Below are 14810 nucleotides of genomic sequence, written 5' to 3' on the forward strand. Positions count from 1 at the left end.
AGCTCGCGGGAGAGACTGGGAAACCCCGCCCCCCAATCTTGAGCCCTGACTTGGGGGGCGCTCTCGGCCCTTGGTCAGCAGAAATCCTTAGGCGCACCAGCATAGGGACGCCTCCTACTTCAGTCCCCAAGGTCTGGCGAGGTTCCGCCCCGCACCTCCCACCCGTCCCGTTCCCCCACCCCCCTCTATGTCTGGGCTGGGGTGCCGCTGCCCCTTTAAGAAGCCCAGGTAGGCAGACCGGGCTGCAGGAGCCGCTCCTATGGCAACCCGCGAGCTGCGGCGGCTTCATGAATATTCCGGGGCGCGGGAGCCCGAGCGCTGCCGGAGGGCGCTCCGGGAGAGGCGACCGCTGATGTAAGCCCGGCGGGCCGCTGGGCTCCGCTCGGCTGCGGCGGGAGTCCTCAGGACCCGGCCGGCCAGGCTCAGCTAGAGGAGGCAAGGAAAGATCGCGGGTGACAGGCCACAGAACCCAGGCAGCCACCGGTACTGTCATCCCCAGCCGTCTGCCGGACTCACTCCTAGGAACCGCGCGAGCAGTGCGCTCTGCGCTCCGGAGCGGTTCCCGGAGCGCCTTGGCCGCAGCGCCGCCGCTGCCCGCGCCCATTGTTCCCCGCGGGGGCGGGGCGCCTGGAGCCCGGCCGCGCGCCGCGCCCCTGATCGCAGAAGGAAGAGAGGGAGGGAGCGTGGGGTCCCCGGGCCCACGCCGGGTCCGGGAGGAGGCGCAGCGCGGCGAACCCGGGGACCGGCAGCCGGACTAGGAGCCTCCCCTCGGCGCGCAGCTGGCGCGACCATGGGCTCCTGAGGCAGCCCTTCGTCTGCAGCAAAGGACGAGTCCCCACCGGCAGACACACCTGGAGCAGGTCCTCTCTGCCGCACCCGCACAGCTGCCCCCGGCCCAGCCCCTGGCACCATGGACAAGCTGCCGCCGTCCATGCGCAAGCGGCTCTACAGCCTCCCGCAGCAGGTGGGGGCCAAGGCGTGGATCATGGACGAGGAAGAGGATGGTGAGGAGGAGGGGGCCGGGGGCCGCCAGGACCCCAGCCGAAGGAGCATCCGGCTGCGGCCGCTGCCCTCGCCCTCGCCCTCGGTGGCCGCCGGCTGCGGGGAGTCCCGGGGTGCGGCCCTCGGGGCGACAGACAGCGAGGGGCCGGGCCGCAGTGCCGGCAAGTCCAGCACCAACGGTGACTGCAGGCGCTTCCGCGGGAGCCTGGCCTCTCTGGGCAGCCGGGGCGGCGGCAGCGGTGGAGTAGGGAGCGGCAGCAGTCACGGGCACTTGCATGACTCCGCGGAGGAGCGGCGGCTCATCGCTGCCGAGGGCGATGCGTCCCCCGGCGAGGACAGGACGCCCCCAGGCCTGGCGACCGAGCCCGAGCGCCCCGGCGCCGCGGCACAACCCGCAGCCTCGCCGCCGCCCCAGCAGCCGCCGCAGCCGGCCTCCGCCTCCTGCGAGCAGCCCTCGGCGGACACCGCTATCAAAGTGGAGGGAGGCGCGGCCGCCAGTGACCAGATCCTCCCCGAGGCCGAGGTGCGCTTGGGCCAGACAGGCTTCATGCAGCGCCAGTTCGGTGCCATGCTGCAACCTGGGGTCAACAAATTCTCCCTAAGGATGTTTGGCAGTCAGAAAGCGGTGGAGCGCGAGCAGGAGAGGGTTAAGTCAGCCGGGTTTTGGATTATCCACCCCTACAGCGACTTCAGGTAAGAGGCCAGGTGGTGGTACTGTGGATGCCTTGTGCAGTTGAAGGCATGCTTTCTTCCCAGTCCTGCCTCCCAGCCTGAGTTAACTTTCCTTTCTTGCGCGGGGAGCTCCAAGAGAAATGGGGTGCCTGGAGCGCCCGGGACACCCCTGGATCTCCTGCAGCACGCCAGGAACTTTCTCAGTCTTCAGACTCCGGCTCATGCCCTCTCTCTCCCGGCATCTGGGCCACACTGGAGACCAGTTTAAAGGTGTTCTGAGCTTTGGCCTAGCCCTGCTTACAGCCAGGGTAGAGCTCTGCTTGTCCAAGCCGCGCACCTCCCCCTTGGCAGCTGCAGAGTCAAGGTGGCCATCCTAAAGGCAGCTCCAGGTCATTCCTCTTGCAGAGAAGGCTCAGGGAGTGAGATAGACATTTTAGCAGCTGGGTCAGCTCCTTGGGTGCTGACTGCGGGTATTAAGATCTTTGTTGGGCCTGTGAAGCCGCAGCAGGATTCCTGGAGGACCCAGGTCACTGGGGCCTCCGGCCCAGGATGAAAGCCCTCTGCACATTTTTTTTTTTTTTTTAACCCAGACCCTCGTGTTGAACGGCGCACCAGGAGCAGGTACGTTACACAGCTAGCTTCCACACTGGCAGGGCAGAGTGACCTTGCTCACAGTGGTCAGTGAAGATGTCTGCTGTCTATTGATCCCCAACTAGTCCAGTGTCCCATCTCCATCCCAAAGGCCTAAACTACAAGGTCTCTCACGGACCCCTAGACCAGTCAGGGAGAGGGATCCTGTCCCTTCTTGCATCTCCCAAGTCTAATGCCAGTGATCAGAGAATGCCAGTCAGGCCTGTGGACTACTAAGCCGTGTGGAGTAAGAGAGGTTGTGAGCTGCCTCTGGGTTCGCATCAGGAATGCCAGGGTTCTGAGCCCCCACTCTTTCATGTCTTCCTAGCACACCAGATTAGGAGGGAAGATCTAGCTGGGTTTTTCTTCCTGTGTCTTGCCCTGTCCCTCCTGTGTCTTGCCTGCCTACCTGCTGGCCTGCCTGCATAAAGGAACATTTTGCCCGACCAGAGCCTCTTTACAAACTCCAGGGAGCTGCATTTGTAACGAGAGCAAAGCTATCTTCCATCCAATGAGAGAGATTTCTCTGGCTGGAACTGACCAGTCAGACAGCACTTTGGTGGCTTAAAATAGGTGGTAAATAAGGAAAGGCACCCTCTTTGGTTCCTTTCCCCCCTTTCTTTTGAGAGAGCGTTCTTTCTAACCCTGACATCCACATGTCCTATTCCCCCCCCCCCCGCCGGGGGTGGTGAGGGGGTGAGGGGCGTGGCAAAGCAGTAGGCTTGCTACATAGAGCTGTAGTCTTCAAACTCTGCAAGCAAAGGTGGACCCTCCTTGGGGTCCTTACTGAATTCCCTGACTAGGACTGAGACCTGATGCTCCCATGTTGAACTAGGGAGAAAAGGACAGGTGGCATGGTTCCTTTGCCTCTGCGATCTCTGGGCGTCCCAGGCTTCCTCTCTTCCCTCAGTGCCTGTGACAGACAGGGTCCCTTATCAATTATTTGAGATTGTTGATGTTCTCCCATCAAGTGCTCAGCTTCTGCCCATATTTGTGGTGGGAAAACTTCAATTCACTGTGCTTATATCTTCAAGCCCATTGTCAGCCCCAGGCTTGTCTTTCCTCCGCTGACAGGTACTGATAGAGAGCCCTCTGACTGCAGAGACTTGCCCTTCACGCCCATCTTCTCTCACACGCCACACTCCCCCATCCCTGAAGCTTTCTGGTCTTACCTGTGGCCATTCATAAAATGCTGGTTTGCAGTCCCCTTGCTGTAGAGCCTCTGAGTATACAGGCTTTAGGGACATTGGAGAGGGTGGGCCCAACAGAAGGACTGATAGACAGCCGAGCAAGGGGCCAACTGGGTTTTGATGTGAGTTTTTGCAACAAGCCACAGAAACTGTAGCTGGAAGGTGCTCACCTTCTATGTCCAGCCTTGCAGCTCTCTGGGATGGGAAGCAATCAAGACAAGAGTGTGCAAGTCTCTGGATGGCAGTGGTTGTGTCCCTGCTTCCTCTCAGGCCAAACCAGCTAGTCTTAGCTTCAGAAGTTGAAGAGACAAGGGAGTAACTGGTCTGCTAAGCTTAGAAACCGCACCACTCCCCCTGGAGAACCCAAGCCTTGGCTCTTTATCTGGAGCCAGACACCATCGCCCACCAGAGCTTCTGCAAGCACTTCGCAGACCCACTGAGGGCTTATCCATCATTTTGACTGGCAGGAAGCATTGATCCAGCAGAATTGGCTTAATAAAGAATCACCAGCAAACCATGATAGATGGAGTTTGCGGCTTGGAGTTCAGGGCTGGCTTTTTCTGACATCTCCTGACTGGGGAGAGGAGGGCTGGGTACTTTCCCTGGGAAGTCATTGGCTGGCTTTGAGACCCACCATAACCTACCTGGGCAGTGACTGAGAGAGACTAGGCTATTCCCGGCTGTCTCTGCTTCCTGCTGCTATCATTCCTGTCATCCCAGCTCTTCACATGGCTTCTGCAGTCTCCAAGGCGTCTGACTACCCCTTCCTCTCCAACACTCCTTCGGCCTTTTGAGGCTCATACTTACGGCTTATTAATGGAAGAGACCAGCATGTGGCTACCCCCAGGCTATCAACCAGGGTTCCAGAACAGGTCCTTGTCCCCAGTGGATCTCTATCCCAGAAGCCTGGGTTTGAGGGTTGGAACCTAAGTACCTAGCTACTTTTGTTCCGGAGGCCTGATTGGCCAGATTTTCAAGCACTGAGCTCAGGGAGTTGACCTAGGTGTGTATGTCAGAGACTTCTGTCTGAGACAGTGTCTTGGGGCTGTGTGGGTGGACACGGTGGCTGTCAGGGAAGTTCTTTTCTGGTTATTAGCTTTGTGTCTACTGCTTTGCCCCAAACAGAAGCCTTGACAATAGAGCAGGCAAAAGCTTGGTTCTTCTCAAGGAGGGTTCTGTGCCCTCTTCTGGCTTGGCCCTTTTAAATCTAGCAGGAAAGGAAGAGATTGAAAGATTTAAAAGCAGCTTTTTTTTCTCGGGGCTTTGACATTCTGGATACTGAGATGGTGACAGTCGGTCTCGGGAGTTGCCTAAGTAGACGCCTTGTTGCTGGTCCCGGCACCAGATCAATGCCATTGTTTGCTCCCCCGCTCAGCCTGTTTGCTATTAGGCCTTCCTCAAGTTAGCATCCTCCTCTGAGCCTCAGTTTTTCTGCCCAGAAAATGGGACTCCTCTTGCTCATATCTATGTTAGACACAAATCATGCAACTGTAGGCATACAGATGAGGTGAGAATTTACAGTGAGCAGTCAAATACCTTCCCTTCCCTCACTCTTTCCTCCCCCTTGATCCTGGGTAGACCACTTGGACCTCTGCCCTGGGCTCTGGCCAGGGGTTCTGAACTAGTTTGTCACAGAGACTTCACTGAGAACTGGTTAGAAACTACCAAGTCAGTCTCTAGAGAAATACACATATATCTAGACACATGCAATGTGGCACACAGTTTCCTGTGTCTGAGGCGTCCCTAAGTTGAGAATCATGTGGGGGGGCTGATGGCTGTGGGTTCTACTGCAGGCCATGCTAACAAAGAGTCTAGGTCTTGGCAGGGGGCCGGTATTAGCCTTCCTTGGAGCCAAGTATAGTGTGAGTGGGGTCTCCTGGTGCCCAGACGTAGGGCTTGGAGGAGATGCTCGGAAAGGGGGCAGGGCAGCTCCAAGGACGCTCAGTAACAGAAAAGGAGGCTCCAGGGAGATGTTGGAAGGAGGAAGAAGGTTGTTGGTACATTGGACTGATAGATATTCTGACAACTGAGATTGGTATTTTCTCGAAGAACCCTACAACCCTAACCAGCAGAAACTAAGTACAAAGAGGTCTATGTCCCCTGTCCCTTCTAACCTTCTTTCTCTTCTGCATAGGGCATGGGGGGGGGGGTTCGAAGGGCATTAAGGGTAGAGGCATTAAGGAACCCGCTGCCCCCCACCTCCCCGAATAAAATAGAGTTAAAAGGTAGCGCCTACAGTCTCCCTCTGTGATCTGGACTTGAGCCTCCTGTGAGCAGCAGAGACCACAAGCACTCAGGGATCAGAGTTAGGAAACTGGGAAAGCAAAGGAGGTTCTGTTGGGGATTCATTACTTGACTCTTTGCTCAGGTCCACTCCCATGTACTTTCCCTTGTAGCCTCGGGAAAGGCTGTTCAGGAAAGAGGCAGCCTGGTTCTGGGTCTGGGAGATTGGAGGCCCTTTCTGAGGGGAGCCTTTCTTGGCCCAGCTGTTCCCGCTGGCAACGTGGGAAGCTGGGTGAAAGGCACAGCAGGCACAGGCAGCAGGGAGGGGAGGGCGCCTTGGTGCAGAGGGGAATTCCAAGGTGAGCTGCCTGGGTGGTGCCGTTGGCTGGCACAGTGGGCAGCGGACTCTCCAGCTGTGCAGTGTGCCCACCTCACCAGGCTTGAGCTAGTGGAGCTTAGGGTATGTTGTCTTCCTGAGTTCAGGTGCCTGGTAACCAGAGAGCTAAGCCCCGTGGCTTGCAGGTTCTCCCTTTAGCTTGCTTCTAGCTCTTAAAGAGTGGGAACTGTGTGATGGGTCTGGGGACTGCCTTCTTGTTTGGCCTTGGCTCTGTCCCCTTTGGTTTTATGAAACAAGGCTTTTGTACTAGCCATAAGCAAACTTCACATAGGGAAACCCACCGTGCTCTTCTATGTGCCCGTTCAATCGCCCCGCCCCCGCTCCGGGTTGGAAGGCTTCACATTCCCAAGTTTTCCTTACATTTCTCCAAACCACCCACCCATCTCTCCTTGGCTCCCTAGAGGCACTGGATGGTGCTCTGGTTGTTTTAATGCAGCTCCTCCTTGGAACATTATCCATCTCGCTCTGGGACCTTGTTTAAAATGCAGCTTCTGATGTAATGATATTCCTAGTGCCCTGGGGCCAGGTGTGGAGTCCTGAGCTCACAGCCCACATGCTTAGATCCTACTTGCAGAGCCAGAGACTGCCCTCCTACCTTCACAACGGCAACGGAGCCCTTGGCTTCTAGCCCCAGTCTCAGCTCAGCAGGGCAGGAAGATGTAAAGTAGGTGGGGCTAGGGCCTCAGCGATCAGCTTGTGTCAGAATCACAACTTTACCTCCTAATCATCACACTGCTTTCCAGGTTTGGTTTGGGTTTGCATGCTGGCATCTGGGGACGCAGAAGAGCAGGAGGAGACCAGGTGACCAGAGGACTCTTATTACCCTATGTCACCACTTTCTCAGCTTTTCTCCTGTGCTAGGGGTCAGAGGCCAAGGCCTTAGAAAGGGAGTGAAAGAACAGGGTACACAGGGATAGAGTACTGTGACGAAATTTCCGGAGTAGGTAGACATTGTCTGAGAGAGTCCAGAGGTGACAGGTAACTGTGACAGTGGCCAGGCTTGGAGGGAACAGAGGCATCATGAATAGCAGCTGCCTTAGTATCATGAGCAGGGCATCTGTCCCAAGCCTATGTTCCCCTTCCCAGTCTCTGACCCTGGCCCACAGCCTCTCCTATGAGATATGCTTGCCTGTCAACTTTTTTCTCCCTCTCCTAGCCTCCATTCAGATAACAGGGAAAGTATCATAGAAGCCCAAGTGACCCTTCTATCTGCCATAACACTGGATACCAAGAGGAAAATTATTTAGATCAGAAGGTCTTGGCCCTGGCCCCCAGGGGACTTGTCATATAACTGAGGCAGCCATGGCTCCAGCTTGACTTGAGAGCTCTTACAAAGCTGCTACTGCCAGTTGCTAATTAATAGAAAGGCTACAGAGGCCAGTCAGGCAGTCCTGCTTGGACCCAGGGGATGCTGAGGAATCCACGTTTCCCAGCCAGAGAGGGCCACGGGAGGGCAGGGGCATTGTTTTGGCTTTGGAAAGGATGCTCTCTGCCAGCCAGGCTTCCTTGCTGAGAAAGCATTGCCAGGCACCTGGAAATCTGTGGTCCCAAGGGCCAGGAAGCCACTCAGAGACACATTCTACCGTCACCACCACCCAAAGCTGGCAGCACTGAGAGGTGACGAGTTCTCTGGGACAGAAGATGCTTAAGATAACACAGAAGACTACTTGGGTACTGCTGCACAGCGTCCTGTAGGCCAAATGCAGTCCTGAGATGTGCTGTTGGGCTGGCATCGTGCATTGTGACAGATCTGAACCAATGCTTTAAGATAGCAAGTTAGGACTGGAACATGGGGGCTGAAGACATGGATCAGTCAGTCACATGTTTGCTATGTAAGTACCGAGGACATGAATTTGGATCCCTAGCACCCATATTAATAATATTTTTAAAAATCTGGGTGCAGTATCTTGTGCCTTTAATCCCAGTGTGGAGGCAGAGACAGAGGACCCCTAGGGTTTGACAACCAGGCAGCCAAATGAAATTAGTGCACTCCAAGTTCAGTGAGAGACCCTGTGCCCCCAAAATAAGGTGGAGAGCAATTGAGGAAACTGCCTGATGGTGACCTCTGGCTTCCACACACCTGTATATACCACACACACACACACACACACAGGGTAGAGTTGGAAACTTCTCCCCAAAACAAGAGAAGAGCAGCTCTGGCCTCAGCATCCTCACTTCACAGTGCAGGGAAGCCAGTGTGTCACCCTCTAGCTAGGTGTATGCTGTCCAACTTGTCCCCAGTTCCCAGACCCAGGCTGCTCCTTTGATATCTGTCTCATAACCAGCTTGCTGTTTGCCATCTTGCTGTCGAAACTCTCATCACTTCTGAGTTCATAGCCCTTCACTCAAATCAGGAGCCTAACATCAGGTGGGTTTGTAGACCAGTAATTACTACCATGAAAGAAGCGGCTGGCATATGCCAGGCTGTGTGGGGAGCTGGGTATATTTTATCTCATTTACTCTTCAGAGTTGCCCCAGATGGTTTAATCATGCTCATTTTATAGAGCAGGGTGACATGGGGGTCAGGGAGCAATTTATTCCAGGCCACGTCATTGGGAAGAGCCGGGCCTGGTGGCTGTGCCTCATCTCTGGGACTCTGAACTATGTCCTCCCTCCCTGTTTCTTTCTCCTCCCTTCTCTCTTCTCCTTTGCTTTAAAAACTTAATTACACAAGTATTTCTAGGGAATATTCTCCTGAGTATCAAAACATTATGGAGGCACTCAGAAAAAGGGGTAATCAGCAGGTCCATTAGGTCTCAGAACCCCCAAAGGAAAGACTTGAGCATTCCTTGTGGAGATGGAGGCAGAGCGGCCGAGATGGCCACAAAGGAAGTTCACGTCAAAGACCCCAGAATCCACTGGGTGATGTGATATCTCTCTACAAAGGCCTTAAAACCCTGATTTACTTCCAGCTTTCAGCATAGGGCTTCTAGCAAAGTCTCCCTCAATGGTCCTCACACCAGCCTCATTCCTCATGGAAATGTAGACCTGCACTGTGGGCATGACCCAGCGTTAACTGCACGCTGGACTCTACTACTGACAATGCAAAGAGAAAGGGGAGGAAAAAAAAAAAAAGAGCACTTTAAGCTCAATGAGAACAAAATCTTCCTTTATCTGACAGTTCAGAGTGTGGGGGCTTAGCCATGCCCTTGTACCACCCAAGGCTGTCACATTTGGAGTCCAGATGCCTACCCACCTGATCCTCCCCCGGCAGGTCCTAACTGCTGGATTTGGGTAGCACACCAGGGTACCATCAAGTCCCTGTTCCAGGAGAATAGCTCAGGCCCCACAAAGAGATGGGTAAATAGCCAGAGGTGCCTTTGCTTGGTCCATTAGAGAAATACATAGTGCTGTGGTCTTTACTGAATCCTTCAGAAAAATGAGGGTGTGGTGTAGGACTCAGTTGAAGCCTATCTCTGGAACCTGGGCTCATTCTGTGGTCGGGGTCAGAGTTCAGTCTCTGATGAAGATCAGGGTTCATTCTAAGAATGTGGTTTGGACTTAGAGTGTGACCAGTAGGACTTAGGTTGTGATTGGGATCACAGCTCAGCTTATGACCAGGATCAAAGGTCAGTCATGACCAGAATTAGGGGCTCATAAGATAAAGCCTTGGCTTGGGGTCAAGAGCAAAGCCTGTGATGCAATTTCAATGTCCTCCTGGAGACCCCTGAGCTTGGGGCAGGATTGGGGACTTTCAACACCTTGTGCTCTCCTTCCTTCCTGAAGCCCACATGCCTCTTAGCATCTGAGCCATCTGCCTTTAGTCCTCTCTAGTAGGCAAAGCACAAATTACAAATAAGTGACAGTCCCACCACTGTTGGAACTGCCAAGTCTCACACATAACCACTCCCCACCCTACTCTGTACCCTCATTGTTGGGCCTGGTGTCTGATGTCTCCAGCCAGGCAGCAAGGCCCAGGGTGCCTGTAGAGTAAGTAATTCCTAGAGACTGGCATACAATAAGTATGGGCTCCATAGCAGGGCTCTCATAGCAGAGCGCCCAGGGTACCCAGAACTCTATAAAGCATGCGGCAGGGCTTCCGGGTCTGATCCCAGCAGCTGCGGGGGCCTGATAATTGTACTGGTGATTTTATGTCTGTCTAAGCATTTACCCATGTGGGTGGATGTGTTATGCCTGCACGAACAAACGAAGCTTTCAGAAATTAATATGTAATGGGGCTGGCTAGTGCATTGTTTTCTGGGCTTGAGGGGGAGCAAGAAGGGGGTCATGCCCTCCAGGGGTCTGTGTTCCAGGACTGTTTCCATATGATAGAGAAGTCACTACTCACCTGACAGGGGAGGCTTCTGGCTCCTTGTAAGGTCTCTAGGTCTTGTTTAGGGGAGACAGAAAAGGGATGAGCCAGTGTGGATAGGTGCTCAGCAAAGGACGCCAATGTAGACTGGGTCTGAAGGAGAGAGTAGTTCTGTGTGCTTTCTAGGGAGAAGGTGGGTGGGAGCTTGAGCCACCTGCTTAGGGTGGGTGTCGTCTGTCATGGAGGGCAGGTTATCAGACCCTGGCTCTGAATCTGTACTCCCTCAGCACCACTTTCTGAACTCTCAGGCCCCTGGTCCTGATGCCTGTCTGCCTCTGCCTCTGCTGTTGCTTTGCTTGTGCCCTGAGCCTTGCAATAGCCTTGGAGGAGGCTCCCTTCTCATTCCCTACAAGGCGCAGAAGGCAGACACTGCTGTCATAATGTCACTGAGCGTGTGGCCTGGAGCCCAGAAGTGATTACCCTGCAGTCCCCTTGAAGGCTGGAGCAGCCCCTGTCAATGATTAATACAAGTCCCTGGCCACTGAATGCCCAGCCGGCCAGCCATAGGTTCTCCTTTCTGCAGTTTCTCAGAAGACATAAGATGCCAGTCTCTTCCCATGGGCATTGGAAAGACCTGCAGGCACCCAGGTCTCATTGATCCCTGTAACACCTTTTACAAGAACTGTGGTCTAGCTGAGAAGTTTCTGCGATGAGCCCAGGTTAGTTCACCTGGAGCCCTTGCCTTTCCACCCTGAGTTTGCCTACGTGCGAGCCCTCCCCGCATCCGGCGTCCATCCTTCCATTCTCACCCTGCCTTGCCGTGGAACCTCAGCAAGCTTCTTTCCTTTCTCAGCATCCAGGGTCAGGACTAGGGCTAAGCCTGAGAAGAGAGCAGAGCTAATTGCACAAATAGGTATTGAGCCCGCAGTCCTGACCCCATTAGTGCAAACTGAGCCAGCGGGGCCCTGCTGACCAGTAGAGCTGAGGAGAAAGAAGCTCGATTCTACTGAGCCAAGCCAGGCCAGATCCTGCCATTTTATAGTCGCTGGTCCTGGAGCAGGTGGGGGGCACCTCTGCCATCTTTCTGCTGAGGATTTGTTATCCCTTGGATGCAGGAGATAGGGTTAGCTCCTAGGCCCATGGAGCGGTAGATAAGAAGAGTTTCTTTGTTGTGTTCCTACTCAGGCACCAACTTGGAGCAAGGGCTAAATGAAAATGAGCTGAAATGTCACCTTCTTGCCTAAGCTCCTGATTGTGTCCTCCTCCTAGCTCCTGGGGAGGGTTGCCCACTCGTGGAAGCTCAGAGCTGCCTTTCAAGAGCTCTCAAAGGGTTAGGACTTGTGGAGGCTGCAGATCATACTAGGTGGCTGTGGATGGAGGAACCTGGGGGCCAATAGGACTGTCAGCTATGCAAATGGCCGTTCCAGCCTCACAGGCTCTTGGAAGGCAGCTGAAGAGAACCAGGGAGAGAGTGGGACTCGAAGGGCAGCCTAGCTGGTGGGCTTAGCCGAAGCCTTACTTCTGTAGCCTGTTTCATCCACTTGAATAGGAGAAGGACCAGGGTTGCATTTTAGCAAGGTCCCAAAGCCTGCGTGGTAGCCACTGCAGGTCCCTAAAGTCTTTATGTAATCACAGTGACTGGGCTCTCCAGAATGAGGCTAGGCAGGTTCAGTTCTAGGGAACACCCTGTCTTCATTCACTTTCTACTGCTGTGATAAACACCATGTCCAAAAGCGACATAGGGAGGAAGGGTTTATCTGGCTTACGCACCCTGATAGCAGTCCATCATGAAGGGAAGTCAGGCCAGGAAAGAAGCCAAAACCTGGAGGCAGGAACTGATGCAGAGGCCACGGAGATGTGCCGCTTACTGGGTTTGCTCCTCATGGCTTGTTCAGTCTGTTTTCCTGAATACAACCCGGGATCACCTGTCCTGGGATAGCTCCATCCACAGGGAGCTGGGCTCTCCCACATCAGTCATTAATCAAGAACAAAACAAAACAAAAGTTTTCTACAGGCAATCTGATAGGGGCATTTTCTCAATGTGACAAAAAAAAAAAAAAAAAAAAAAAAAAAAAAAAAAAAAGAAAAGAAAACTAGCCAGCATACATACTACTTACTACTCTGGAAGCCTATATGGTGGGCCTCCCCAGGGGCCCTCTGGCCTTAAGCATCGTCCATGGTACCTGTGGCTTGCCTCTCAGGCCTGCATTAGCTCCCAGGGGCTCTAGTCAAATTCTGACTTTCTGCCCCATGTCACGCTCAGAGGGACAGGCCCACTTCTCCAGTGAACTGTTTCCCACATTTTCTCACATGGGTTGTTATAAACCGGAACCATGAAAAATCAGGCTGGGAGGGCCTTCAAGGAGCTCAGCCCTTCCTCGTTAGGACAATTATCCTGGGGAACTAGAGACCCACCTAGCCCCGCCAGCCCTCAGTGCCCACGTATCCCAGTGGGATCCTTATTGCTCAATTGACCCACCTCAGCAAAATCGGGGTGCACAGCAAAATTTTGCTTTATGGGTCCTCCGTACTGTAGTCACTGTGGTTCAAACCCATTGGAGGTCTTGGTACAACCGAGTCCACTTTTCTCCTTCACCCTGCTAGGCCTTTTTGCAAGGGCAGGTAAGGCCAGCTTCCCAGCTTCCCGCGGGGGCAGGGCGGTGCTCACACTGCTTCCCTACAACAATACTCTATTTTTGTCCCACTCTCCTGAATGGCTGAGTAGAAAGGTTCCTGGGGGAGTAGACTTGAGACTCTGATTCCTGTGAGTGGATCTAAGTTACGTTTTGGTCCTTTCCCCCTTTTCTTCAGACTGTCTTCTCTTGCTAGGTGGAACAGGGAGGTGCTGGGCCATTAGCCTGAGGAAGTCCAGCGTTCTGACAACTTGGAGTGTTGTAGAGCAAGCAGATGCCCCTTGTTGTGCAGTGTGTGTGTGTGTGCGCGCGCGCATGCGTGCGTGCATGTGTGTGTGTGTGTGTGTGTGTGCATGTACATACATTCTAGTTTGTGTCTGTGTGTACAGAGAACTCAGCTCCTGAGAAAAGCAGTGGGTTATCACCTCAAGTGTCCCCAGCAGCCAGGCTAGGGGGAGAATATATGTCACCAAGAGTTGCAGTAACAGTTTGTTCCCAGGGAAATCTATAATCCTCATGGCTGCCGAAGCTTCCAGAAGAACCCTGGCTTCTGGGTCTGTCCCTGTCTTTCTTCCATTCAGGCATCAGGCCGAGGCCTCTGAGCCAGGCTCTTTTACTTTTCTTCCGCCAGGCTCAGCCCTCTACCCAGCCTCTCTGACCTCTGTGGTGCCTTCAGTGTGCCTGGCCATGTCCTCACTCTGTGCACTGGTCAGGGCCGCGAGGGGGTGTCTGACGAGAACTGCGAGAGGCGGGGACTAATGCAAGGTACCTCAGCAACAGAAAGAAAACTGAGGTCCTCAGGTTCCTGCCCCTGTCTTCTTTCTGCCTGGACACACTTAGTTACCCACCTCCAGCTCTTCTTGAAGCTGTAATAGTGAGCAGGCCACACTGTCCCGGTTTCCCTTTGAGCTTTGGCTGAGTTCCCTTCTGATAGCCACAGCCTGTGCCATGCAGAACCAAATAAGGTACATCTTCTCTCCAGCTTAGGCAACCTTTGCCATTGAGGTGGCCTCCAGGTCATCAGCTCCCCTGTGGGGTTGGTCTGGGGTTGGTCATCTCTCAGAGCGAGTGCTGCTTGAGGTAAAACCAGGGGGCTTCCCAGGGTCCCCATGAGGCTTGGGCTAGGCACAGAATGGTGATGGTGGCGATATGGGCCATCATGTGCTGGTTATACACACTATATAATGTGTTAGATCCTTAGCTCGGGAGCAGAGGGTGCAGGTCAATTGATAGAATGCTTGCCTGGCATACGCTGGCATGGTGGCACACACCTGTACTCCCAGTGAGTTCCAACATGTGTCAGCAGCACATATGTCAGGCCCTGTCCTCACCTGCTGGAGCAGACCCCAAGGCCTTTATATCATTGTCTGGAAGGGGGTGGTTCAGCCACAGCCCATAGCTTGCCTTGTTCCCACTGAGTGGCTGACGCTTGCCTTCACTCTATCATGAGGGGCTGAGACTTTAGCCTGAGTAGCGAGGGACCTTAGTAGAGACAAGAATCACAGGGGCATTCAGGGACCTACCATGAGAACAAAACAGTTGTTACTCAAGTGAACGATAATTCTGGAAACATATAGCAAAGCATGCTCAGATCTACAGCCCAAGGCCAGCTGGCAACCCTTGGTTTTGAATCTGTGTCTGCAGCAGCCAAGGCAGCCGGGAGCAGCTACCTGGGAGCCCTGTGATTCTGAGTCAGAGATTTTTGAGGTGGGTTAAAAATAGAGCCCTGGTGGCCAGGCGGGGGTGGGAGGAAAAGAGCAGTTTCTCCACTGTTGAGGGGAGACCCTGAGGCTGAGGGGGGGCTGGGCAGG

General features: G+C 54.1%; 1 protein-coding gene across 1 annotated transcript in view; it reads left to right on the forward strand.

The window, feature by feature from the left end:
* The first annotated feature begins 625 nt into the window (after positions 1-625).
* Positions 626-14810, forward strand: part of Hcn4 (hyperpolarization activated cyclic nucleotide gated potassium channel 4) — a 38897-nt gene continuing 24712 nt past the window's right edge. The window contains exon 1 of the mRNA XM_051156569.1: positions 626-1695. Within this exon, the coding sequence (XP_051012526.1) occupies positions 911-1695 (785 nt within the window). The 5' untranslated portion in view covers positions 626-910. The remainder of the gene's footprint in view (positions 1696-14810) is intronic.

Source organism: Acomys russatus, chromosome 14 (genome assembly GCF_903995435.1).
Source record: "Acomys russatus chromosome 14, mAcoRus1.1, whole genome shotgun sequence".
In the NCBI taxonomy this organism is placed as follows: Eukaryota; Metazoa; Chordata; class Mammalia; order Rodentia; family Muridae; genus Acomys; species Acomys russatus.